Below are 27863 nucleotides of genomic sequence, written 5' to 3' on the forward strand. Positions count from 1 at the left end.
GTAGGGGTTAGGGCAGGCACCGCTCAGCCGGGGCAGGGTGCGGGACAGAGCCATGGCTTGTGTGGGGGCTGCGGTTCCCACTGCTGTGCACACCCTGGGAGGGCACGGGGCCAGGGGGGGATGTGCTCCTGGATCTGCGTGAGGGGGGGCGGGGGCTGCGCCAGACTCTTCCCAGCACCTGGGGGTTGTGCTCAGGCTGGGTGGCGGCAGCACTGGGAGGAGGGGGCTACAGCAAAATTTGGTTTGGCTGCAGTGCCCCATAACCTCCTCCCAGTGCTGCTTCCGCCTGTCTCAAGTGCAGCCCCAGCCCAGGCCCCTTAAGCACCAGGAAGAGCCAGGTGTGGCCCTGGCCCCAGCCTGCAACTTACCCCACCCCACCCCATGCAGATCCAAAGGTACATGTGCCCCCACCCTCTCCCTGCCCCTGGGACAAGCCATGGCTCCTTCCAGTACCCCACCCCACTCCCTCCCTCCTCACGGGGGCTTTGATTTGCCCCTCCACACCCCTTCTCTCCCTTCCTCTCTGTCCATCGCAACAGACTTTCCAGCTGCATGCAACTGTATCAGAAATTGGATTGGTATCGTGAATATGCCTCCTTAAAAATCAGCTACTGGTATCAGCCCCCAAACTCTATTGGTGCACCCCTACTACAAGTATTAGAACTTTGGCTATCTGTCTGGCTCTGCTTTTATTTGCTTAATCTACAACACCCAGTTCCTTTTCACAATATAAAATAACCATCAGTTCAACAGATATGAAGAACATATATTCCAAGTTAGTAAGACTTTGGGAAAACGATGCGTTTTCGTTTTCTAAGGAAAAAAACTATTTTCTTTTTACCTAAAAGAAAGCTAACAATCTCTTCTTCAGGAGCTAGCTAAAGGATCCTAGCGCAGACAATGCCATCGGTTTGGACTAATGCGTTTAGGAGCAAGCTCTTCCACTCAGACTCATCCTACCAGATACACCCGTTTGCCTTTCCCAGGTTGAATCTGCAGGTTAAGCAAGATGCTAATACATGCTCTAAGTCAAGTAATGGCAAGTTAAAGGCAGTGGCAAGCTTTTCAAACCAAGAGTAAAACAGCGATGTACAGCTGCGCGTTAAATATAATGCAAATCTTTGAGCAGTGCAAGAATTCTGTATTTTACATATTACTGCAGTGGGACATCTATAAGAAACAGTTTTTTCTCCTGTATATAGAGAAAACAGCAAGAAAACAACAAGCAAAAACAAGTGAATGATCCTAGAATAAAACAATAAGAAGACATGGAACTACTAACCAGGAAAATGGAACACAATAAAACAAAAAATGGATGTTGAACTGCCATGGTAAATGAGCTCTGGGCAAAAGAAAAAGGGAGGAAGGAAGGGATGGATGCCCACAGAAAAGCCAAACAGGCAAACAATGCGAAAAGAGAACAAAGAGAAATTCAGATCAGCAGGATTTATTTGGGACTTCCAACGAAATGCAGGCATTTTTTCAACAAGTAAGATCTTAGGAATCTCTCAAGCTAGGTGAGGGTACTAAAAAGGCACAGGTAATTGTAACATATTTTGAAATTATTTCCTATTTAACATCACTGTTTAAAGTAAAAAGATACATGTCTTAATTCCAGTGAATTCTAGCATGACATGATACTAACTGAGATTGTTTTTAAACTACCAAGGTGCAAATTACTCCTACTTGTACCACTGGTTTGCTATTTTGCAATTGATACAAACATCTAGCTGTTGCTAGCTGTTACACTGTCTTTCACAGAACAAGGTCAGAAGCTGTGAATTAGGGGGACAGTATAACACTTTCTTCTCACTATCTATTGCAAGTGAAGAAGATAAGCAGATAAAACTAGTCTGAAGGAAAATGCTTCTATTATAGGAAGGGGTGTACTTGGTAGCCGTGTTGGTCTGAGACAAAGAGACACAAAAAACTAGAACTCTTGGTTTTTTATATGTCTTTTTGTCTCAGACTGACACGGCTACTAAGTACACCCCTGAAACACGGAAGATGCTAAATTTTAGCTGATTTTGGAATTTAAACTTCATTTCAGAACAAGGAAGTTTGTTGTTTTTTTTACCTCCCTGCCTGCCATCTGACACCTCCAGGGAAGGAATTCTACCTGATCAACACATCAAAGAGCTACTCAACACAGCCCCCAAAGACACTCTCATGGACCCAAAGGGACAGCCTTCCATCTTCAGCTTCCTCTGTGCAAAAATGAAGTTTATTTCCTACCTATGGGGACTTTTTACCATATTGTACCATCTACACTTTTCCCAGAGCCTGACAAAGGGACTTTGACCCCAAAAGCTTGCAGAAAAGGACAATTTCCTTGCCATTTTTCAGTTGGTCTAATAAAAGGTATCATTTTGGAACCAAGAGTTATAGTTTTTTGTACATCTATTATAGGAAGGAGCTCATACAAATCTCTTGCTAAATAAACAAGACAGAATAGGAAAGAAAAAAAATGTAACACTGAGGCACTTCCATATATATTAACTGAGAAATATCTACAAACACTTAAATCTATTACACAATACAGCAAGTCTAGCGTTTTATCAACTACGACCAGTCCCCAAGTTGTACGCAAGACATCTATGGGCAAATAGGAACAATGATGAAAATAAGCTTGTAAAATTATCACCAGGCAAGAGACTTCAAACAGGTTTACTCCTATGTGTACTTCTATGCTGCATCCCCAAAGGCCAGTATTTAACTTATTCAGAGTATAATAAATAGACTTGTCATGTTTATGACTCCCCAGATATTACTGAAATAGGAACTCAACTGCTGCTCATCAAGTCATTCCCATCATTAACAATAGAATTTAACCTAGCTTGTTTCACATGCCCATAATGGACCCAGGATTTAGGATGGCCAGGAACAGCATTGGGTGAAACCTGCATCAAGTACAAAACACTGACCACCATTGAAAGACAAGTTTTAAAACAAATGTAGAAAGAGACTTGAGAGTCTGCCATCTCATGGATATCAACAGAAGCAGTTCATGAATTTACAGGACAAATGACAATTCCACACCCATGGCTCTAAGAGAAGTGGTTCTCAACCTTTTTGTTCCAGGACCCATTTGTAGACATCGATGGCCACTCCCAACCCAGTAAATAGTTTAAGCAGAAAACACACAAGTATTCTGGTCCCAAAATACTTCTTATACACTACAGATTAAAGCAGCTCAAGGTCTTAATTTTAAAGACAGAAATCAATATCAGCAGGAAACATTAATAGCAATATCAACATATGGCAATTCATTACTCTCAAGTGACATTCATCATTGTGCAATTTGCACAATGCAAACTGCCAGTATCCTTAATTCATGACCAGGGATCCTAGTTTTCTCTGATAAAAAAGTCCCCTATTTTTCAGTAACCAAAAATCCATTTTTCTGTGATCAGAATGAAACACCAGTAACATATATGAACTAGCACAGGCAGGAACCATCTCTATTCACTGAGACTCACTGCTACTGCTGCTGCCACCGTCACCAAAACCCTTGCACCAGTCACACCGCAAGCAGTGCGAAGAGTAACAAATGGGGGGGGGGGGGCACACTGCTCTCACCTCCTCTGGCCACAAGCTGCTTGCACACCAGGCCACAGCTCTACCCTGCTGCCATGGCCTGACCACCGCTGCTTCCCTCAGGCTGCCCAAGCTGCCTGCCCCCTTACCTCTTCTTCGGGGTCGAGTAGTGTACTGAGGGAAATGGTGGTGACAGGAGGAGGTGAGGGCAGCACGATCCCTGCCCCCCACATCCATTATTCCTCACACAGCTAGCAGCATGGCTGGCACAGGGGTCCTGTTAGCAGGAGCAATGAGTCTCATTGCCCTGCTCTATCCTCCAGTGCTGGGATCTGCCTGCTGGGTTGCAGACGTGGCTCCTGCCTGTGCCAGTCTGGCCAGGCTGCAGACCTGTTCTCGCTGTGGCCCACAAATCTGGGAGGGCATGTGCCCCTCCGATGTGTCACCTGTGGTGCCCTGATGCAGATGCACTTGGCACCCACTGCCTGATCACCCTCCTCCAGCTTCCCCCCACCCCCAGGAGCCTGTCAGGCTGGAACTCTGCCAGCCTGCCAGGGGAAACCTGTGGCTTCCCACGTTCTCCCTTCTTTAAAGAAGAAGGGGGTGCACTGGTAAAGATTTTCTTGGCCAATACCAATAGCCAATTATTAACTGGGCATATCAACTGATACCAATTCAATAGCCAATTTACAGGAATGCAACCTGGCAGCATGGAGAGCAGTACCCTGCAGGTAAGTCTGTGGAGTGGGGTAGGGAAGGGACCTGGGGTTGGGAGCAGATCAAGGTCTCCACAGTGAGGGAGGGAGTCAGACAGAAGCAGGGGCTGGAGATGCTGCCCAACCAGGGCAGTGAATAGGACCCAGGGCCGGAAGTGGGGCAGAGCCACAGGCACTTGTCCAAGGGATCAGTGTCCCAGTGCTTAAAAATGGTGGTGGTGGCACTTGAACTAAAGTTTAGTGAATGCTCAAGTGCCACCACCACCATTTTTAAATGTAAGGATGTTTTAACTGGAGCCAAGCAGCTGTTTACTGTGGCCTCAGGGCTCTCTGCTCTGCTGCCTTTGCCCTGGCAACCCTGTCCGGCCAGCAGCAGGAGGCACAACTTGCTGCCCCCACAGTTGCCGAGCAGGCAGGGGACACACAGCCAGCACAGGGTTCCCAAGGGAAAGGCAGCAAAGCAGGGAGCCCCAAGCCCACACCAAGCAGCCTGCATCCACCCTGAGCACATATCTGAGGGTGCCACATGCCCTGCCATGCCTCTCCTGGGTGGTGCACACAGCACCTCCTCCCCACCCCACCCCACGCCCCCTGGACAAGCCGTTTGTGGCTTTGTCCCACTCCCAGCCCCGGGTCCCATTCACTGTCTCGACTGGGCCCCCAGTCCCAGCCCCACTCCCTGCCTCACCCAGGACCCTGATCTGCCCCTCCACCCCATGCCCCTTCCTCTCCACAGACTTACCCACAGGGTGCTGCTCTTCACACTGCCCGGATGCACCCTGGCCACATGCGTGTATGTGGCTGTGAGGGAGGGGCAGCAACCATTTGTCACCTAACATTATCAGCTACACCGGCCCAAAAAAACGCAACAAAACAAAAACAAGCAAACAACCGATAGCCAATAACATTAATTTTCCTTTCATCCACACGGATCTGACACATGACAGCTAGATCAGTGTACTTCAAATCCATGATTTTCCAAATTTTTCTGTGACCACTTGCAACCCCTTTCAGATATTCTTAGGTCCCACTTTCGGGTCACGGTCTGTGGGCTGAGAAACGCTGCTGTAGAGGACATTCAAAGCAGCTGAACGAGTGTAAAACTGGGGAGCTTAAATGCTGAAGTGCTGCCCGCCACAGGACACACATGCACACCCCCCCCCGCGGGCTGCGCCCGGGCACCTGCCAACGGCGGGAGGCGGGGAGGGGATTGCGCTCCCCAACCGCTGCCGGGGTCTCGCACTCCCTTCCCCCACCGCGGTGACGTCACAGCCCGCAAAGCCCAACTCACCGGCCCGCGCGCGCGTCTCCGCAACTGGTCGGCTGGCCCGATCTCAGCTCGCGGGCCCGCGCGCCTGCGCACTACAGCCCCCGCCCCTCCGCGCGCCCCGCTTGGAAAGCGAATCTGAATGCGTCACTTCCGGGGCGGAGGGGCGCGGTTACCAGTCTTGTGCGGGGGCCGAATATGGCCCCCAGAGACAGTGTGGGAGAAATACCTATGTTCCGCCTCCCCTTGATGACCGCTGCAAGGAAAAATATGAAAGAAAGAAAAAAGAAAACCGAAGTTGCATTGGCCGGGAATCGAACCCGGGCCTCCCGCGTGGCAGGCGAGAATTCTACCACTGAACCACCAATGCAGCTCTGGAGAAAAATGTTCCGCAGCCCTTCTTGAACCTAACTCGTTCCTCTCCTCGCAACGCTATACTAAAAAGTCTGAACTGCTACCCTCGCTACCCACCCCGCACCTCCCCCGGGGTCTGCTGAGACGCTCAGCGGGATCAGCATCCATTACTGTACAGGAAGGGATCCCCCCGGCCGGTGACTGGCGGTAAGGATGCAACACCTTCATCTGCGCTAGGTGAAGTGTACAGCACCTCCGTCACAGCCCGACAGAGGGGATGACATACGCTAAAGAGCGAGGAGCAGCAGTCGTGCGGTGGAGCCGTTGACTCTCTATGGCACTGTCACCTGCCTATACCCCAGCCTCACCCCTCCCGACTCTTCTCTCTCGCCACCTAAGAAAAGCCGCGTATGCTGAAGAGCTGCTAGACTGTCCCGCAACCAGGACACAACATTGTGGGCACTGCGTCACACTCGGTCCGGTTGTTACGTCGCTGGACTCGCATTCGAATTCTGGAACGAGCACATTTGAAGGCCCGGGGCTGGGGGCAGCGGAAGGGGTCGCAAGGCCTAATCCGTGCTAGAGCATTGCTGGGGACATCGTTCCCTCCTGGGCTTCCCTCATGATTGTTCTGCACCTCGCAGGAGGACGCGCATGTGGGAAGCGCTGCGTCCATCCGGGGAGACGGGCATCAGCGCTAGATTTGCCAAGACACGGAAGAATAAATGCCATTTCGCTTAATTTAAGCAGCGGCGCACTACTTTCCCACCCCTTCTCACCCTCTTCCCAAAGAAAATGTCCTCCTGACCTCAGGTTCTCCAATGGAAAGGTATTCAGATGCTTGATCAGAAATCTTCCCAGCTTCATTCAGGGGCCAGAAGTGAGTTGTTGCTTAAATTGCAATGTAAAGATTTATTTAGAATAAGTGCTTTGCTTTGGAGTGGACTGACATGGTTTTCAGCCAACTCTAACATCAGGCAACAACCGCTCTTCTCCCTTTCCAGTACACGTGCTGGAAGAGAAGTGTTCTAACACTTTTTTGTTGTTTTGTAAGATAAACTTTGTCTCCGAGCCAATTCCTCTCCAAGTTACAGTGTCGAGACTCTAAAATTCACAAAATCCGGAACAAGCAGCATCAGTATTGTTGGGAAGCATTATTTTTTTAAAACCTGTGATCTTTATAATTACACTAATTTGTGACCAGCGCTGTCTCTCCCGCGCTTAGACACCTCAGGAGAGGTTTATAAGAAAGCTAGAGAAGTAGCACCATTGTTTCTCCAAGAGACAACCTGAAATGAGAAGTTAGTGAGCCAGGCTGATTTTTTATTAATTTTCCCAGCTGCTCTGAATCAAGCAGTTTGGCTAGGGCATGGGTACCTCACACTGCATAAGGAGAAAGGATTCAATGTGGAGAGATCAACAATTGCTGGCAGCAAGAGGTACACCTTCAGTAGGAGACAAACCTCTGACCAGAACCAGGGCTGAGAGTCTACTTCAGTTTATGTAAATAACCATAAATCTCTCTTGCACTAAGATTAAAACTTAGGCATAATTAAGAAATTCCCTTGCAAAGCACAAGTGTTCACTTGCTTTAGCTTAGTTCCCACATGTAAAATGAGTATTCAAGTCTGAACTCCTGGGACAGTATGCAAAAAGTATTGGGGGACTTGATGCACTGGTTCCAGGATGTCAGGGTAGACCATGTCAGATAAAGTTTTCACCTAGGAAAAGAACCTGAATGATCTAGGAAGAGAGTAAACAATTTATAACTACTCAGACACAGGTCACTTAGTAGCATGCAGGATCCAAAAGGTTAGGTTTCCAGGAGATTCTTGACAGTTCACTAGGGAGAAAAACAACTCAGCCAGAGCAATAAAACTCCTCAAGTTCTAAGCAGAATTGAAACAGTCACCAAACGATCAATTCTTACCCCAAGACATCTGTAAGAATGTTTTTGTTCAACAACTTGAATATTTTAGTCCTATTCTCAACCTAGACAGACAGGGATTTTTTGTTTTTCTTTAAAAAAACCCAAACAAACAGGTATTCACTATATGGCTTTCCCTACAAACTACAGCCATAAATGCATGTTTCTAAAACTCCAATAACTTATTCTGAAATCCAGCATTTGTATTTTGCCTCGGTCTGACCTCTTGGAAAAAGGATAACCTTTCACCAGCCATCAATGAACAAAACTATAGCTGTATTTCATTTCCAGCCAGCGAGCAAATCAACTGAAAGAACTAGTACAGAACATACATCTTCTTGAAAAGCATGCATATAATTCCCTGTTTGCATTTTTAAGGGCCTTAGTAGAAGACTTTTTCAAAAGAAAAATCCAACACTTTGTTTTAAATAGCATTTCTAATACAGGAATACTAACATAATGCTGTACCTTCACAAAAAGAAGTGGCTTGGTGATGATCTAAGGAGACAATTAGCAGAACTGAAGCATGGTAATCTTGATTGTTTTCAAGTGGGAGAAGGAAGAGATAAGCAATATAAATTGCAACTATTAAGTGACAAGTTATAGGACAGGGGTCAGAAACTAATGTCAGATCCTGGAATACAGCAACATCCCCTATCCTTGCTACATGGTGATGCTTTGGTTCAACAGTAAGGAGCTATAGTAATGCTATTCACAGGAAAGTAAGAAAACAGAGGAAGACCAGCAACTTTTAAACAATATCAAATTGTATTTGATTAGCAGTACAAGAATTTGCTTTCCACTTTGCATAAAGAAAATGTAATTGTATTTTATTTATTATCCCAGGAGATGTTACACTAAGAAACCAATATTGAGGAAGTAGAAACAGATTCAGAAAATACTCAGAGGGAATGTCACCGCTTAACAATAACTATTACATTCAGAAATAGAAAAGATGAATTATACTGTCTGCCAAGGCTATAATTCCTTCTCTTCATTCAAAGCCCTTTTATAAAGTTGTAGTGTTTTGTCAGCAGAATGTTTATGATACAAAAGACAGTATACACACCCACACACACCCCAACACCCTTCTCCCAAATACAATAGAAAAGTAAACTTGTATAGTGCCTTTACACAGAGCATCTTAAGGCGCTAATTTTTTTTTACTGTTATGACAACTCAAACTTACTATGTCTTTGCTTTGGTTGACTTAAAGCAAACAGATTAAAGGTCTTACTTTAAATACCAAAGGCATCTGAAACAAGTCTAATGGTACCTTGGGTAACCACAGCAGCATCTAAGAACCCACCCACTGCATTCCCTAATAGTTACAATAACATTGAAGAAGTTCAAACAAATCATTCCCACTCACAGCTTTTCATTTTGCAACAGCAGAAGGTAAGATTTTAAGTCAATCTTGAAGTGACTTTCTAGTCATATATTCCATAGCTTCTATTACAAATACAGAGACAGAAAAAGATACAGCAAGAGGGCCTGCCCTAGGATAGAATGTCATTGAACAATACATCAGCACAGTATTTACAATACAGTTACATGATTATAGAACATTTTATAAATACAATTTATATGTATACATGGGGGGCAAACACAAGACAAACCATGACTCAGTTTTAATTCTTTACAAGTAAAAACATTTAATTTGAAAAAAGGCTGAGCTAAGATTTGATTACAGAATCTCACAGCTGCTCATTATTATTGTCCATTATTAGCATGAACTGGTCCCACAATAGGAATAAACCTATGTTACAATGCCCTGGAAGGTGTTAGAGCAGTGGTTTCCAACCTGTAGTTTGCAGACCCCCGGGGGTCCACAGTCTATATCTAAGGGGTTTGTGAAAGATGGCTATGATCAATCAAAAGTATATGAATACCCAAACCTATAATTCAAAGAGGTTCATACTTCCATTCAGATTTTTTTAGGGGTCTGCAAATGAAAATGTTGAAAACCACTGTGTTAGAGCAAACATTATGAAGGACTGAAATAGCCATACAGTAAACAATAGATACTAAGGATCACAATGTGCCTCAGATCCATGTCTGGAGTTACACTGAAGTCAATGGGGGCTCCATACATGGGAGCAGAAGAGCATATTGGAGAGCTCTGCATCACAATGGCTTATGAGAATATTTTTTATTTTCCTAGAGCAGACTTTCTGTAGTGTACTTGGATATCCAGGAGAGAAATACATGTATCAATTACTGCAGCATCTAGACCACAAAGTTCAGAAAGTAGGAGCATCAGAAGTGTAATGCCAGGTAACAACAACAACAAAAAAGCTTAGAACCCCTCCTGGGTCCTCAAGACCCAACTCCCCTTTTATGTATCAGTAAGTATTCCAAAACAGCAGAATAGTACTTATCTCAGTAACCTGCATACTAACTTAAAATCTCAGTTATTCAATTTAATAAAGTAATTTTCATTTTGCATTGTAGACCTTGATGGACTGGGAAAAGAGAAATGTGTTCTGATAATCTTTAAAATGATATGGTTAATTAGACCAGACATCTTCTAGGAAAATTTTAGGAGTCAACGAACAATGAAAAATCAACTGAATTGTTTTTAACCAGTAACTGCAAGTAGAGGAGATCAAAATTGCCAGTTTTCAATGGAACACCTGTCACTATTATGAAGATTTTTTAAATAGTTTATTTTGAAAGAAAGCTTATATTTATGAGCATATAAAATGCTTGAGTATTTATACATTGCATCCACTTTACTACGTAAAAACTAAACATGATGAATATCAGAGTTGGTGAGACAGAACAGCTGTATTTAAGATAGGTACACAGGACATGAATTATGTTTTACAGATCCATGCCCTCTTAGATTATAGAAAAAAAGTTACCTTTTTATTAAAAAGAACCAAAACAATGTGTTGTTTTATATATGTCTTTTCAACAAGAGAGTTCCTTCACAGCAGAAGAAACCAGAAAAAAGATAGGACTCTCCTCTTAAAGACATTTACCTACGATAGCACCATAGGGCTGCGTGTAGTCCTACTTGCTACAAGTTCTGAATGATGGTTTCATGATACTTAATTAGGCCAGAATGCTAGTACAATGGCCTGGATCACAGTAAACAAGAAGTATTAATGTCTAGAGATGCATGACGGGTATTAGAAGATGGAAAGTTTGTTCCCACTGGTGCCAAAACACCAGGGATTTTTATTTTAACCTAAAAATAAATGCACTGGCATTTTCCTCTTCTCCCCACCAAAGTGGTTAGCTATGGAAGAGAGAGAGGCACAAGTCTTTTCCTCCCTCACCTATAGAAACCACCTTTCTTGCGGATGGGACTGTTGCTTATAGCCATCCAACACTCAATGTTACAGCTATAGACTGATTCTAAGACTTAACACTTAGCTGCTTCCTTAACACAATGAAACTAGCATTCAGAACAGTACTATGATAGCAGATGCAGCCTTCAGCATACAAAGCACCACAGAGACTGTTCTGCTTTGAATTAGGCTGTGAAGGATGAGGCACCAGACATGGAATGATGAAAACAGAGACAGCTTGTATAGGATGATATATCTCTCTATCAAGTTTGTTGCCAGGCACCTGTATAGTAGTGTTTCCCATTGGTTAAAAGTCTAACAAATGAAACTGGTTTTCCCAGTCAAAAAAAATCTCTCTCTCTCTCTCTCAAAAGCCACAATGTGTGTTCTCAGTACTTCCTCTTCACTAAATCAAAGGCTGGGACAAGCAACAGAATCATTTTTAATTTTTCAAGCTATAATTTTTTCCCCCAAGCTATAAAGTTTTTACAGACTTTACAACTTCATTTCAATCAGAAAAGAGACTGATATATAATTTTTTAAAAAAAAACCCCAAAAACTTAATTCCCCCCACATCTTGTAAGAGTTGCCCATAGGAAGGGAGCTAAATTAGTATTAAGCACTCATGCTGGTTTTAGAGTACCACAGTGCCCTAAATTCAGTTATTTTAAAAGTCATTTAAGTTAAATATAAATAAAACCTCCACAAATTTAACGTTACCATTTATAGTCATATTTTGACCAAGACTGTCACTTCTTCGTTTCAAAGCTGTGAATTGTGCAGTTACTGTAGGGCATTGGGAATACTTACCAGGGAAATGGCTTATTTTACATAGAATGGGGGTGAATATTGTGGGAAGACAAAGCAAAGCAGACTTGTCTCAGAGATAAATCAGATTGCTTTGTAAGCATAACATTCTGTATTTGGTCAACACAAGGCAAAACTGTCATTAAAAAAAACTGAAACAAAGGGAGTTTTTTTGTTTTAAATTATTTAGCATATGTACAAATAGATAACAGGCATCTCCTTTTAAAGAAATCACTTTCTCCTATTTTGAGTACTTCGAGTACAAAGAATTGATAATAAAATTTGGTACATAATTTATTTTTTTCTAACTTCAATTCTTTTCTAAATTAAAATGATCATAATGCTGGAATAAATTAATGTTTGAAATGGAGTTTCCTGCATTTGAGGGAAACAATGTGCAGAGAACAAAAATATTCTATCATAAAATTATTCTTTTAAACGTGCACATATTCACCTTAAACACCTTCTATCAATTCTCTTATTGAGAAACATTTTAAAAAATGCTAACTGCAAAAAACATTCAGTTAAATCATTTTCAACTTCTCTGTTAAACATAAACTAGATCACGATTTTGGACCCCTTTGCCTGCCTGTCCATTGTCGTCATCTGACTGCTGCTCCAAGTTTCGTGGATTACTGTATTCATATTCAATGGGCTTTGGATTATTGTAAGGGTAGCCATTGTCATCAAAAAACCTTCGGAACGTGAACTCATAAAAAGCATGTTCAGGATGTTTCCCATTTTTGTACCATCCATTAAGGGTGTCATTTACATTCCCTTCCTTCTCATCACTCCATAACTTATCTGGATCAACTGGATCAAAATTCGAAGTGTCTGTTGGATAAGCAATTTTGGGAATGTAGAAAGCGGGCTGCCGTCGCAAATCACTTGAAAAATCAATAGTTTTAAAAAACGGATGCACTTTTATTTCATCTGCACCGTTCTTGCCCAAGCGGTCTTCTGGCCCTCGGCAGAGTTTTATAATAAGGTCAGAGGCCTCTGGAGTCAACTTAGCTTGGGGTGGAATATGAAGAGCTGTTTGCCAATTGATAACCTGCAAAACAGAAAAAAAAAATGAAAACCTAACAATTTTTTTTTTTTTTAATTGCAAACAAAATAAAAGTGAAACCTGGAAATAAACTGTTCAAAACTGGAAAAAAGGAACACTGTTTTCATACTGCAAACGGAAGCCTGGAAAGAAGTTTTTTGTCAAAAATGCAAAAAAGACATACTTCTGACAGTTTTACTGTAGTCTATTTTTAGGTATTTATATAATCCAGAGTATTTTAGCGTGTCATAGTCTTTGCTATATTTTTCCTCACAATAACCCTGTGAAGTTTGAGAGTACTATTACTGTCATTATTCAAAGGGAGTACTGAGGCACAGAAAAACTGAGAAAGAAAGATGCACTTGTTTTGACACAAATAAATGCAAAGTAATTCATTTAGGAACAAAGAATGCAGGCCACGCTTACAGAATGATGGGACTTCATTTGGAAAACAATGACTTGGGGTCATGCTAGACCATCAAATTAAACTGAGCTCCCAGCGTGATATGATAATTTAACAGCCAGCCCAGTCTTTGGGGATACAAACAAAAGGATGAAGAAAAGCAGGAAAATGTAACATTGTGTGAGATACTAGCGAGACCGTTACTGGGGTGTATTTCAAGTTATGGTGTCCAGATTTTATGAAGAACTAACTGGAAAGAGCTCCCAGATAGAGTCAAGATCTGGAAAGTTTTCAGATTACAGAAAGTTGATTAATTTATTTTATGCAAAAAAAAAGCTAAAATGAGACTTGATTACAGTTTACAAGTATTTCCAGGGGAAAGAAGAATTTGGTAGTAGAGGACTCTAACATACCATAAAAATTCAAAGACCAAAAACTGAAGCTAAACAAGGTTAACAGGGAAGCTCAAGGTTTCACCTAAAAGGGAAATTTTTATCTGGAACAACTTGCATAAGGATGTGACTGATTTTGTTACTCGAAGTATTTAAAATTTGTTTCTTAAAGATATTTTCTAAAAATCAATCTGAAGTTACAGGTTTGATGCTGGAACTGGCAAAATTACTGTTGTTATCAATGTCACAACTTGGACAAGTCAGTAATGTCGGTCAGACTGAAAATTCACAGCAATTCCATCTAGTCTTAAATATATGTAATAATAATGGACTAATACATACATTAGCATAAGATATTACACACCTATACATACACATATATACATATACACAGATTAGATAGATGCATTTCAATTCAATATACAAATGCTTACATATTAATATATAATTGTATGTAAACTTATATATTCATATAATTAGTTCAATATATATGAATGCATTTATTCCAAGAATAAATCTGTGAGAGTCTGCTGAGTAAGACAGCATTAGCCATTTCTCTCTTGTAACTAAGATTTTTACAGGGTTCACAAGACCTATAAACAGGGCTGAATATGTATCATGTTCTAAATTTTCTTTTACTAACATTTTCTCTGCTGTACCTCAAAGCAAATACATCATTTATTTTAGTCAATCTGGACTGAATCTAAAATGTTATATAACTATACAAGTCTTGAGAAATAGTTATTAGTTTCTAATTCTGGGAGCAAGGGAATGAGAGACAAACTGTTAAGTTCCTGTTCTGATGTCAGTAATGTCAGTTCAAAGTGACTAAAGGGTCAGCACACTGTCTAAGAGTAGACTCAGTATCAAAATGGGTAAAAACACAACTCTTGACAAAGCATGAACAAATTAAGAACTCTGGAAAAACTTTTATAAAAGTTCTATAAAGTTCCTCAATGAAGAACACTTGGGTACTTTAGAAATACTAAATAATTTAGTCAGATACACTAATTAAATAAAAAAGTCTAATTACAAAAAATCAGGAAGCTTTAAGTAAAAGTATTGTACAAATCTGGACTCTGCTTTTTCAGCAAGGTGACGTTTCCTACTGTTAACATCACATTTTTCCACGTTACCTTCATTTGTGTTTCTGATGGTGTTTGTGCCAGGAAGGGAGGCTGCCCTACTAACATTTCAAAGAGAATTACTCCAACACTCCACCAGTCGCATAGCTGTGTATATCCTAAAACAAAAATAGATCTGTAAATAACCAGAACACTAGTACCACAATTCAGTCTTACATTTTAAAGTGTAATAGAACACCTGCAGAATTTCTCTCTCATTTTCTTTCATCTATCCACATTAATAAGGCATTGATATCAATTTTTGGCAAAACACTGCTATTTCCTGTGAAAAAGTACTGATCTTCAGAATGCATCAGCAAAATGTTTGGACATCAATCATTTTGCAAAGTGATGGAACTAAGGAAGATTTACCTACCTGTTCGCAACAGTACTTCTGGTGCAATATAATTAGGTGTTCCAACAAGTGAATGTGCCAAACAGCGTTGATGCTGGCGTGCTGCCCTACGCTCAAGTGGCTTAAGTCTGTCTCCACACCTGCAACTGGCTGGATCACCCCATTCATTACTGAAATCCATGCTGTCTTGACGTGGATGATCACCTGCAAAATTAAAATAAAGATGTTAACATAGTGGGGTTTTTTTACCCAAGTTCTCAATTAAACCCATGTTTCTCAATTTTTTGTTTCTGCTTTATGAGGAAAAAAGTGTCTTTTAATGAAGCCCAGCATTTTGAAAATGAAACTGATGAGTGTGAACTGTAAAGCAGAGGTGGGCAACTTTTCAGAGCTGTGAGCTGGAACAGCCAGACTTGGGTACAAGGTGGGCTGATGTTCTGACTCAGCTTTTCCCCACTGCTGCTTTCCACCACCCCCACAAATCCAACCTGTGGGCACATATGTTGCCAACCCCTGCTCCAAAAGACTTAGAATACAGGTCTTGTGCACTCTGCTGCAAAGCTGTTTTTGTTTTGTTTTTAAAGTTGAATTTTGAATCAAAATCATTTTGGAGGAGTTGGATTTGGGGGGGGGAGGAGAATAAATAAAAGGGCAAAGCCCAAATCTCATCTTCTTTTCCATATTAAAAGGGAGGCAAGGAAGAGATGGCAACTGAAGAAGATTGTTAAATCCATTCTGCTCTGCAAGAAGCAAACAATCTTTGCAAATCCCGTGTGTAACAGGGCTCAGCAATATTTAGGAGCACAGGGCCACTTGCAACATGGCCTATGCCACCACCACCAGCACAACAGCTGCAGTCACTGCTTCCCCTGCCACTGCCTTGCCCTGTCATCTGGCCACCACATTGGTAAAGCTCCTTATTGCCAAAATGCTAAAAAGCCCCCTAGCGCCACAGGCTGGATCTGCCCTGTAGGCCGTGTGTCCTCCTATTCTATATTTTATAAACTGTGAAGTAGGCTCTAAACTTGTAAGAAGAGATTTAGTCAGGAGTTTGTTATATACAAGCAACACATTAGAGAGGTTTGGAGATGCAACAACTCTTGGGTAAAATATTCAAAACAATGAACTGCATTATGAGCCTACTTCCTGATTTAAAAATTAGCTGGATCAAGGCCAAAGAAATTTCTGGTTAGGGACATGATTTCTGGCATAAAACACAGATAAAACCCCTCACCTACATATGGTAATATCAGTATAACTGATCCCCTTACCTTGCAGGAATGACATATGCAATGATATATTTTGGTACAACTAAACGCTGCTTACATAATTTTGTTGGTGCCCAAATATTACAACAGATGTTCTGACTTTTAGATGTAAACTGTCACAATCACTCTTCTATTCATTCTTATTATTCATCTATCAGCATGGAATGACATCAATTCGGATAACCAAAACAAGCTCGTGTATTTCTCTTACCACTCTGGTAGTATTTGGAATCATGGGTCCATCGAAAACCTGTACAAAGCCCGAAGTCAGTCAGTTTGATATGACCATCGCGATCGATCAAAATGTTATCAGGTTTAATGTCCCGGTGAATAAAACCCATCTTATGAACACTTTCAACCGCACAGGTCAGCTCTGCAGTGTAAAACCGTGCCAGATTTTCTGGAAAGACACCCATTCTAATTAAAAGGCTCATCATATCGCCTCCTGGAATGTAGTCCATTACAAAATATAAGTTGTCTTTATCTTGGAATGAATAGTATAGGCGAACCACCCACTCATTATCAGCCTCTGCAAGGATATCACGCTCGGCTTTAACGTGAGCAACTTGGTTCCGAAGGAGCACATCTTTCTTCCGCAAGGTTTTCGTTGCATATAAAGCATTAGTGTCCACTTTTCTTGCTAGGCAGACTTCTCCAAATGCTCCAACCCCAAGGGTCTTAATTTTTACAAACATTGTTTTGTCCATTTTAGCCCTTCTGAGACGAATGTAATTAGACTCCTTCTGACACAGCATCTTTCTCATCTGATCCCGGGCTTCAGGGGACAAGCCAACCTATACAACAAACAGAGCTCGTCTGTCAAGTGAACAGCATCATTCCTTTGTGGCAATCATCATACACACAGGAGGGTCAGGCAAAGTAAATCAAATACTTAAAACATAAAATGGGGAGCAGTTATCCAAGGGTTTTTTTCTTTTTATATTAACACATACTAGAAATCTATGAAACAAAAGTAACAAGACAAAATGTGCAATCTAAAGGACATTTAACAGCCAAACGCACAAGGTGCCATGCACCACCAGACTCTTGGTTAGGGAAGGGAATGGGGTGGAAGAGAGGACAAGGTGATGGCAGTTGCCTTCCATACCCTTCTAGAAGCAACAGGATTGCTGGGTTGAAGGGAAGCCAACTGGTGACCCACCCTGCTTCACAGACGCACTTCCCATGAATATTACTGATTAGCCTAGGAAATATTCTAGATACTCAATTTTAATTGATCCTAGCTGTCTTCATTCAGAAAAGTGATTATTGGAGTCATACCTTGTTTAATTCTTGACATAGATAAGTGAACATACTGTTCTGCAGATTTTCCAACTAAATTACCCAGTCTGTTTCTCTGCATACTTAATTACTTATGCATTATTATTCTGTTTTCATTTGCTCAATTTAAAAAGGCAACTTTCCCAGGGTTCTGGCCCTTTCCTGCTTCTTATGAATTATAAAGAAGGCCTGAACAGTTTTTCTGCTTGTTTTTAACCCTTAAAATTCAGGTGGTGTCTATTCTGGAAGACAATGAGTTGGCAGAAGAATTAGTGTAAGGATCGCATAACATAGGGTTTCCAGTCACCCACCCCCAGCCATACACTGCAAGCCATTCCATGTGGCCTCCCTCACCTACTGCACTGTGCCATGTGGGATTACCCCAAACCCTCAGGCTCCCTCAGCACATCATGCCCTGTCCCACACCCAGAGCTGGGGACACGAAGCAGAAGCAGGAAACGGGAAGGGGAGTTTGTAGTAGGCCTATGCAAATAGGGAAATATTAGATTCAGAGGACAGAGATTCAATGCAGAGATTCCGATCACTGTCCCGAACCAATTAGGCCAAGTCAGCTTTGGAAGATCTGACGCCAATTCAAAGACATTTGGTGATCTGGCCATAGACTATAACAGGGAATCACTGAAATTCCTTTAACTTTGTCATTTTTTGGCAGATTTGGATGAAAACAGCATGGATGATAGCCCCTCCTGAGGGCATAAGGCCTGCCAAGTTTCAAGAAGATAGGTACAGGGGTTTCTGGGAAACTGCACCTCAAACTTCTGAAAGCAAAACTCGTGACATGTGACTTTGTGTGCGTGTTAAGGCATAGTGGGATGAAAACAGCAGGGATGGTAGCCTGTAACAGGGGGCCTTCCCTATGCCAGTTAGACCTCCGCCCACCCATCTGTTTCTGGGCCAGCCGCCCACCCTTCTTTTGCTCAGGCAGAAACAGCTCATGAAAGGGACAGAAAGGCTGCAGACTGAAGCATATATGCTGTTTCTACATCCCTCCCCCAGACCACTGATTGGAAGGGGACTCAGGGAAAGATCACGGTCACTGGCCAGCTACATATGTCAGTCTTTCCCCCCACTGCTCCTAATCCCTCTTCTCAGTTTCTGTTCCCCTGCAGGACTGCCTTCCGTATCTCTGAATCTTTTTCTGCATCTTTTCCAAATCAATTCGGAGGCTTTTTTTTTTTTTGTCTCCTGATTTGATTCGGATTCGGTGACTGGGCCTCCAAACTGGGCCAAATCTTCTCCGAACTGAAATGGCGACCGAAGCTTTGCACACCCCAAGTGCGTAGCTCCTGGCAGCTGTTGATGCTGGAGCTATGGGAATAACAGCAGACAGGAAGGATCCATGAGTTGGATAGCCCTGGAATACATTGTTAATAAGCATTACTAAAATGATTATTTCATTCATAGCTTCAATGACTCTCCTTTTCAAGCAATTACTGTTTAACCACCATGCTTATGTCAAGCATCTACTACTATTTTTCCTAGCCTCTCATCTTCATCACTTCTCTCACTCCCCTACTCTTCATCCATGCCCACAAAACATCATCTCTATGTCCATCTTTTCCTCACTGCTAGTGATAACTACATCAACCTTAACTCACGCTGCATCAAGCTCACATTTTCACCATCCATTCCTTTTTTTTTTTTTTTACTTTTCTGTCCTCACTGAATTCCACATCTTCTGTTTGTTGGCAAACCTGGGCTCCTGAAACACTCTTCATGTCCCTAGTTCTTTCTTTACTGCACCCTGTCAAATTCTGTCTTTCTCAAAACGTATGCACCACCATTCCCAAAGAAAGCCTGCAGTGGCTCACAATAAAAGACAAAGTAACTTATAAAAACAGAATGAAATAAGGAGCAGAGAAAGAACATGCAGAAAATCTTGGTAATGGTAGGAGGATGAAAGATCATTTAAAGAGGCAGGATTAAGAATAGAGGTTGCATTTAATCATAGTAGGATCTTTAGGGTGAACAAGAAAGCATAACAAAACAAAAAGAGCAACATACAAAAGCAATCTACCTTACCCTACTCACTCCTGCTCCCATGTCTCTGGGTATTCCCTCCCTTTCCCCACCCTGACATTCACTTACTTCAGAAAAAGGGAAAGGGAAACAAAAATTCTTCCCATATTCCTTCTGACCCTTACCCATCAGGCCTGTGCGAAGCGGCTAGTATTCGCGGATTCGGATTTGGCAGATTCAGGGGACAGTGATTCAATTCAGTGATTCAAATCACTATCCCGAATCAATTTGGCCGAATCTCCGAAATGAACAGGCCACAACTCCTGCCTGCTGTCCCAGCCTCATCAATGGCTGTCCCGCCTGGCCCCAACTCCCGGCCCTTAAAAAAAAGATTCGGGCTGGGAGAGCAGGTGGAAGTCAGGGGGCACTTGGGGGCTGGGGGAGCAGGCAGGGGATGGGTTAGGACCTTTTTATTGGTCTCCCAATTCAATTTGGATTTGGAGATTCGGTCACCAAATTGGGCCAAATCTCCTCCAAATTTAATCAGCACCCAAAGCTTCGCACAGCCCTACTACCGACTCCTACTCCATGCCTCAGACCCAGGGGGGTCCCTGCCCTTTTTCCCCTAATATCCCTCCTAAGCCCATACCTACCTCTCACAAAAGGACCATGGCTGTACCCAAAACTCCTTTTCCTCCAAAGAAACACATTACTTTTAAACAATTGGAACAAGAAATACAACCCCCACACTGTCCTAGTCTTCACCCTCTCTAAAGATCCTGCTATGATTAAATGCAGCCTCCACTCTTAATTCTGCCTCTTAAACACATTTTCATCCTTCTACTACCACAAAGATTTTCTGCATGTTCTTCCTCTGCTCCTTATTTTCACCCCAGTGACTCCCTTCTGTTATTCTGTCTACTTGATCTCTTAGTCTTACAGCCTTTAAACTAAGGCTAGAGGTCTTTCCAAAACGGATATGCTAGCTCAAACAAGATTTATTTCAGAGAAGTCCTATGGCCTGTGCTCTATGGGAGATGGGACTATAGTATTCCAATGATAGTCTCTTCTGGTTTATAACATACAAATCTGTTCCTCTCTTCATGGCCACTTCTGCCTGATACAAGTATTCTCTGGTCTATGCTATCTCCCAAGAAGTGATCGCTGAACTCTTTTCCTCTTAAAACATCATCTCATGTGTAAACACCATTTCAAGTTCTTATGCTCAACCCAAGAAGATGCCTTCCTGCCTACCATCTAGTCTCTCCACTTTACTGGAAGTACTCCAGTGACCTTCCCTTGAGCAAATTTCATGGTTTATATTCCATTCCCATTATCTTTATTGAGTTTTCTATGATGAACATTTTCTTTCAAGATCTTATGTTCCCCATGCTCTTTCATAATAGTATCTGCCCTTAATTCTCCAGTTATCCCTTCAATTTCAATAAGTGTCTTTCTACCGCTTGCTGATTTGCTAGCAGTCTCATGGGACCTCTCCTTTTTTACCTCTTTCCTCAGTGATTTAATCTCCCTGAATGACTTCTGAATCATGATAATTACAACAAGACTTTCAAACTCAATGCTATATTTCAGCTTTTCTCTGCTATTTCTTCCTGCATATCCTAATACGTTTAAACGAACCAGAACCAAACTCACTTCCTGGCCTTATTTCCCAAACTGCCTTGAACTCCCTCCACTCTCTTACCATCACCAATATTCAGTCATAATCTAGGTTTTTCAAGTTCTCCATCTTCATTGTTTTATCCAGGCAGTAACAAAATCTTGCCTTTCTTCTTCCATAACAGCTAAAATTCTTAAGGCATTATTCCTAATGCAGTAGCATCTGGCACCATGAGGACTGGGGAACCACTATTTTAAACAATCTACAAGCACAGGGTAAGAGAAAGCTACTGCTCAGAGTGCAACTTGAAACAAGACACAAGTATGACAAAGAGAAACAAGGAGAACAACAGTAACAAAAATATGGCAATATGGTTACACAGGTAACTACTGCACCCTTGAGTTTGAATTTCTAAAGGTATATTCTTTTTAATAACCAAAAAAAAAAAAATCATCTATCCAGACTTGTACACTATGCAATCGTAGCTGATTATTTGCGCGCATCACAGAAAAGAAAGGTGCCAGTACAACTAGCTGGGTATTTTCCAACCAAATGATTTTAATTTTAAAAGAAGTCAGTCAGTCAAAAAAGAATCTTGAGAAAGAAATATTTCAACAAAACTTAAATTTGAAAAAGATTTCTTAGATCCAGGATAGAATTTTTGGTCAAAACCAGAAAGAGACTCTGCACCTTAGACAAAGCCAACAGCTCAGTGGTTAGGACAGTCGCATGAGATGTGGGAGACTAAGGGTCTGGTTTTGGTTTGCCTAAGGACAATCGGATCCTTGAACAAAGGTTTCCCACATCCCAAAGCGTACTAGTCTCCCTGAGCCACTAGTTATTCAGCTGTGAAGAAATCCCCCCCCCCCCCCCCCCAAGAGGTTTTTGCAAAAAAATAAGAAAGGCCTCACAGGCTCCTCTAAGTTTTTTAAACAATGAAAACCTGTTTCCTAACCAACTCTACTCTCACAAGGAGATTTAAAACCTGACCCTGGGTATGTTCAGAGAAAAGTCATGGATCCAACCCCTCACTATCTCCCATCTTTCTTGGTTACTGCAATTTATTCCTCTATGACCTCATTTACACCTCACCTGCTCTATCAAAACTCTGCTGCCAAGATAATTTTCTCTGACCAGACTATTCCATCTTCTTTAGTCACAGTGCTGGGCTCTACCTCTTCTACTGGATCAAATGTAAAAATATCATTGTAAAAGAACCTCCAAATTTGTGCTCCTCATAACAGTAATACTTCATATTGCATCCTGATCACTTTGTTCCACCAAAATTCCCCAGAGTCAATATCCCATCTGTCATCTTTTCCCAGAAATGGCTTCACACTTCCTTCCATATCACCTACTACAATTATAATACTTTTTCACAATCTGAGCTGTGAAGAACTTTCTTTCTTTCTCAACTCAGTTCTACCATGACATCTACAAAAAACCAAACAGTCTCCCATTAATGATTCTTATAAATAAATAAATTAAATGTAAACAAACACAAACACGATCTCCAGCACCACAATGTGCTGAATAACTATGCCACCTCCACCACCCTAGTCTTGTTCATACCTACACCATGACTAATTCAGTTTATACACTCTTCTGGGCAAAGATGTTTTGGAGAGGTGCCAGGCACACCTTTGGCACCATTAGACACAACAGAATGGTAACAGAAGCAATTGCATACTGTATACCTTCAAAACACATGACTAATTCACCTCTAAGACACAGCTGCATTCTCAAGATACCCATTCTCCAATAAATAACTTCCTTAAGATATCCATCTACCTCTGCCACTGAAGAACATGCACTCAGTGTAACATTTTAGTGGCCTTTTTGCTCACTTTCCCTACAGAAGGAGAGTAACAGGAATATAACCATAAAAATCTCTCTGGTATAAAAAAAGAAACTTGTTTTCAGAGGACTGCTTTAAGTATGCAGGGAAAAAAATAAGAGTTATGAATGTCATCCTATAAGTAATAACTATGCTTACACTATTGTTGAGCACACTCAGTTATGTGCCCCAAGTAAGAAAGGAAAGTGAGGTTTGCAAATCAAAATTAGTGATGTTCTTGCACTCAAAACACCCAAAAGTAATTAAAAAAACAAAACAGTTTCATGCTTTAGTTTTGATGCAGGTACACATGCAGAGACCTATAGAAGAGGGACATGCTATTCTTAATATAATGCTGTTGCTCCGAAGTCTTACTTGCCTACATAGTAATGGAGGCTACAGAGGTCAGCAAAGCTTCCACACTTTAACAGTTTAAATCAGCTGTTAGTGAAAGTGAAAAGGAAAGAAAGATGACTAAGAATAAAGATCCTGAGAAACTTCAAGGAAGAAATTTTACTAAAACTTACACAGGCTGCAATTAAGCAAACACTTGTATAATAATAGTTTAAATAAAGGCTTTAAAAGAACAGGATAATAGAGATTTAAGAGAGACATTTCAAGATGGCAGCTCAGTCAAGCCAATATATCTTTTAACAGATTCAGTTAAAGGAACTCTATCAACTTAAAAGTATATTTGTGTCAAATTCTTTTCAGTATTATTACAAATAATAAAAAAAAAAATCACTATTTTAAGATAACAGCTAAAATAATCTATTTTTCCCTCCAAATTTAACTTCTGTTCCATGCCATCTGTGTGGATCTTTACACAACAAAGTTTTCTTTTTAAATAATAAACTGTAATTGTAAAAAAATGCAAAAGTAGGTAGAGAGAATCAAGAGTAGGTTTAACATATATAGACAGTTTAAATTCAAGTTCAAGCTAGTTTCATCTTCATTTCTGAATACTGTTAAGAAATCTAAAATAACCTGGTAAAGCTAGTTTATGCACAACCATACAAGGAGCTACTTTCCCAGTTCCATGAGTACATTCCGTTAAACTAAGTCTTAAATACTCTACCCAAAATCAAAATATACTGGGCCCCAGATCCTATTTTCCTCTACAATTTCTTAAAGTGGAATCTTAGCTACCTAACTCTACCCTAAGCTCTGTTGCAATCCAATTCTGTTCTAAAACGTGCATAACTTCTGAATTCTTCAAATCCTTAGATGGAGAAATGCCACATAGACAACTATTTGACACTGACATGTAGACGCAACAGTGCCCACCATTAGCCTACGGCTAAAACAATCGTTGCTCATGAAGTGAAAGCCCTGGATTTTAGGTCCTCCTCATGCTCCCAATGCTGTTTATCCAACCGCTAATGCTGGTAATCCTTTCCAACCAATAGCTCAGCTTCAACAACAGGGGTGGAGGTTGTTCTCAGCTGTGCCTACCCATACCCTGATGGTTAAGGCATTTTCAAAGACTGGGAATCACTGGGTTCAAATCTTCTAAGGGCAAGGTGGACACAGAAACCAATGTCTCATTTGCAAAGTAAATGCCTTGACTCCCAGGCTACTAAGCAAACAGTAGGCACCACTACCACCCTCTACCCCCACTTCTCACTTCACACTGAAGTCAGTTTTGCTACCTGTCAGTTAGATGCACTGCTTCAGATAGGTCTCCCAACAGAACAGACTAGGATAGGCCTCTGGGGGCATAGGAATGCATATAGAGAGAATGGGAGAGGTATATAGCTCCCTGAGTAGAACTGGATTCACACACCTGAGGTGAAAGACATATTTTTGGGGCTAGTGATAGCAAAGACTTAGACATATTATAGGTAGAAAAGAATCTGAGCCATGGTGGCCTGATCCTACATTTTTTGTGCGCCCAGAACCTCCAGGAATACTGAACAGCAAGTTTGTACAGTATGGAAGATCAAATCCTCAGACATTTAATGAGAGATGACTGCAACATTTAAAAATGGAATGAATTCTCCACTTTCAAATATCTTATTTGGATAATTTCTGCTGTTTGCAATGTACCTTTTGAATGATGTATAACTAGTCATGTAAAGTACATTTTTAAAACTAAACTTCTTAAATACCATCATATATTTGTACAAACAAACTGGTGACAGCAAATGGGGTAGTTATCTGGGGCTCTATTAATGGTCACTTCTTCCTAAATTGCATCTACAAAAAACAAATTAAAATTAACATTTTTCACACTCTTGGGGACTAATCACTTTTTCCAACTCAGGATTGAGTGCCCATGGTAAAAATTTTAAGCCATGCAGCTAAATACTAATGAATCTTATAATAATTTCCTTTCTTTAAAAAAAAAAAAAAAAAAAAAAAAAAGATTATTTCCTTTAAAAAGGCAAATCAACCCAAATTAAATAATATTTTAAAACCTTAGTCTCTATAGAGAAGCACTGGACATCCTTAAACACTGAAGAGCTAGCTGTTCCTCAAACACAGAGAAGCACATCTGCAATTCATATAAATTTTGTAAAATTCATACTTCAAAAGCAGTTCCATTCAAATATTAAGAAGAAAGGTTTTTTTACCCTCATCATTTCATTCTCCAGTTGTTTCTTACGATGCAATCGCTGCTGATGACACTTTAGTATGTTTTCCACATGTTGTTCCATGAAGAATTTAAAAGCCTGAGGAGAATAGCTTTGAATACGAGACTCTCTTCGTTCTTCATCCTTCTTGTTTTTCCTAACTGGAACAGGTGAGGTTGTTATTTGTTTCTTCTCCTTATCCGCTCCATCAATGCATTCATAATTCTTTTCACTCTCATCTTCTTTAGGCAAAGCAGACTGATCATCTTTGCTAGGTTTGGTCCCTGACTCATAAGGACTGATAGACTGAGTCTGGTGTAGCAAGTGTTTTGGGTAAGGTGGTGGAGGACCTTGGTAATTGGGAGCCTCTGTAACAGGAGACATAACTGTCATATTTGTAGATGGACTTTCAGAAAAAGGGATGGGCTGGACTGTCTGCACTGGTTGCGGCATCCAGGAAGGGTGAGTTGGTGCTAAGGCAGTCTGCAGCTCTGGCTTTAACACACGCATACTTTTTACTGGCTGCTGAATGGGAGCTGGTGTTATAGCTGTTACTGTAGTGGCTGAAGGCTGAGAATTACCAGAGTGACTCTGTCTGCTTCCATGATGGTTATTAAAAGAGTTTGACCTTACTGGAATGTTAGGTTGCCACGTAGGGATTTCGTGTCCATTGCCAGGTGATGACTGGGACTGTGTAACTGAAGGCTGTGACCAGGATGTTGGTATACCAGGTACATTTATATTATAAAGTTCCATGTTGTGGCTGTTTCTATTTGGCACCATCATAGACTGAGGAATGTTTCCATTGGTGTATGCTGAAGGAGGAGCAGATCCTCCTGCTTGCATCTGCAAAGCTGTCGGACTTTGTCTGTTAGTTGGGGAAATAGGATATGGAGGAGGAGGTGGTTGGCGATTCATTGAGTTCCCAGATACAACGTTCTGATGAACCATGAAGTCTGTCTGACAATTGCCATTCTGCATTCCAGCTCTTCCTGATGGAAAGTTAAACTTACTACCGGCAGAACTCTGCATGATGATTGGTTGCCTGCCAATGGGAACAGAACTAATACCTCTCTGGCCCTGTGTAGACGTGTTTATGGGTGGAGGATTCATAGGTGGGGGAGGATAGCCATCCGGCCATGCTCCTGGTGGCACTGGTGAAATGCGGGAGATCATATATTCCATGCTTCCAGAATAACGCTTTGTTTGAGAATTTGGTTCCCAGGAAGAAGGTGGCGGAGTTGTTCCTCTTGGTGGAGGAGTCTGCCCTCTAGGTGGTGGAGGAGGGGGAGTAACACTCCTCATCTGTGGTGGAGGTGGTGGATTCACTCGTTGTCCATTAACAGAGTGAGCCTGAGCAAATGCTGTTATTCCAGAACCAGATAAAGGCCTTCCTACATCTGACTGAGAACTAGGGCTTTCTGAGCGATAAACTACACCATCTCCCAATGGAGGGCCATGTCGCTGAGGTACCAAGGACTCTTTAGAACCTTTCCAGCTCTGTTTGCGGTTAACTGATTGCTGTACGCTGCCTGCTTTTACAACAAGGGGGAAGAAAAACAGCAAATATTTGAAAAGAATTCTACATACAGCCAGAAATAGTTTACTTCTCTACTAAGTCAATCACTTCTTATTAGGCAAATACATTACTTCTATTACATAACTAATACAACTGAAAGCTATAGTATCTCTCTCAAGATTTTTTTTTGAATAATAAGAAAGCTATAGATACCTATCTACTGATCTAGATACATCTCATTAGGAAACACTGTATAAATAAAAAGTTATCAACCTATATTTTACACAGATTTTATCAGTGATATTTACAATCTTACATGCACACAATGGACAACTCATTTATATTCTTGATCGATTCAGGGCCTTTAAGCAAGTAAGGTAGTCAGTTAATGTGCTGACAGGACTTATATGCTTGGCAAATAGGCTCAAACAAATTTCCAGTTAAACTTATTCAGTTCCTCATATGCAAAGTTCTATTAATTAAAAAAATGCATTTGCTTGAAAGATGCACCATGGTTATTGGTAAGAAAAAAATTAAGAATAGTAGGAATCA

The 27863-nt window shown here is 41.3% G+C and overlaps 2 protein-coding genes and 1 non-coding gene across 5 annotated transcripts in view; all 3 read right to left on the minus strand.

Moving 5' to 3' along the window:
- KATNA1 (katanin catalytic subunit A1) overlaps window positions 1-5638 on the minus strand; it is a 30066-nt gene extending 24428 nt beyond the window's left edge. The window contains exon 1 of one of the 2 annotated variants that reach the window (XM_014605527.3): window positions 5545-5638. The gene's annotated coding sequence lies outside the window, so the exon portion shown is untranslated. Of the gene's footprint in view, window positions 1-5435; window positions 5489-5544 lie in introns of those variants that run through there. The other variant, XM_019488338.2, reaches the window with a different exon arrangement.
- A 181-nt stretch (window positions 5639-5819) lies between these two features.
- TRNAG-GCC (transfer RNA glycine (anticodon GCC)) lies at window positions 5820-5890 on the minus strand. Its single transcript has one exon. It is a non-coding gene; the product is annotated as a tRNA-Gly (tRNA).
- Window positions 5891-8547: 2657 nt separating this feature from the next.
- The window catches only part of LATS1 (large tumor suppressor kinase 1), a 31291-nt gene continuing 11975 nt past the window's right edge, over window positions 8548-27863 (minus strand). The window contains exons 4-8 of one of the 2 annotated variants that reach the window (XM_019488335.2): window positions 25793-27327; window positions 16709-17291; window positions 15251-15433; window positions 14887-14993; window positions 8548-12961 (exon numbers count right to left, since the gene is read on the minus strand). In XM_019488335.2, coding sequence (XP_019343880.1) covers window positions 12455-12961; window positions 14887-14993; window positions 15251-15433; window positions 16709-17291; window positions 25793-27327 — 2915 coding nt within the window. In that variant the 3' untranslated portion in view covers window positions 8548-12454. The remainder of the gene's footprint in view (window positions 12962-14886; window positions 14994-15250; window positions 15434-16708; window positions 17292-25792; window positions 27328-27863) is intronic. The other variant, XM_019488336.2, reaches the window with a different exon arrangement.

This window comes from Alligator mississippiensis, chromosome 1 (assembly GCF_030867095.1).
Source record: "Alligator mississippiensis isolate rAllMis1 chromosome 1, rAllMis1, whole genome shotgun sequence".
Taxonomy (NCBI): domain Eukaryota; kingdom Metazoa; phylum Chordata; order Crocodylia; family Alligatoridae; genus Alligator; species Alligator mississippiensis.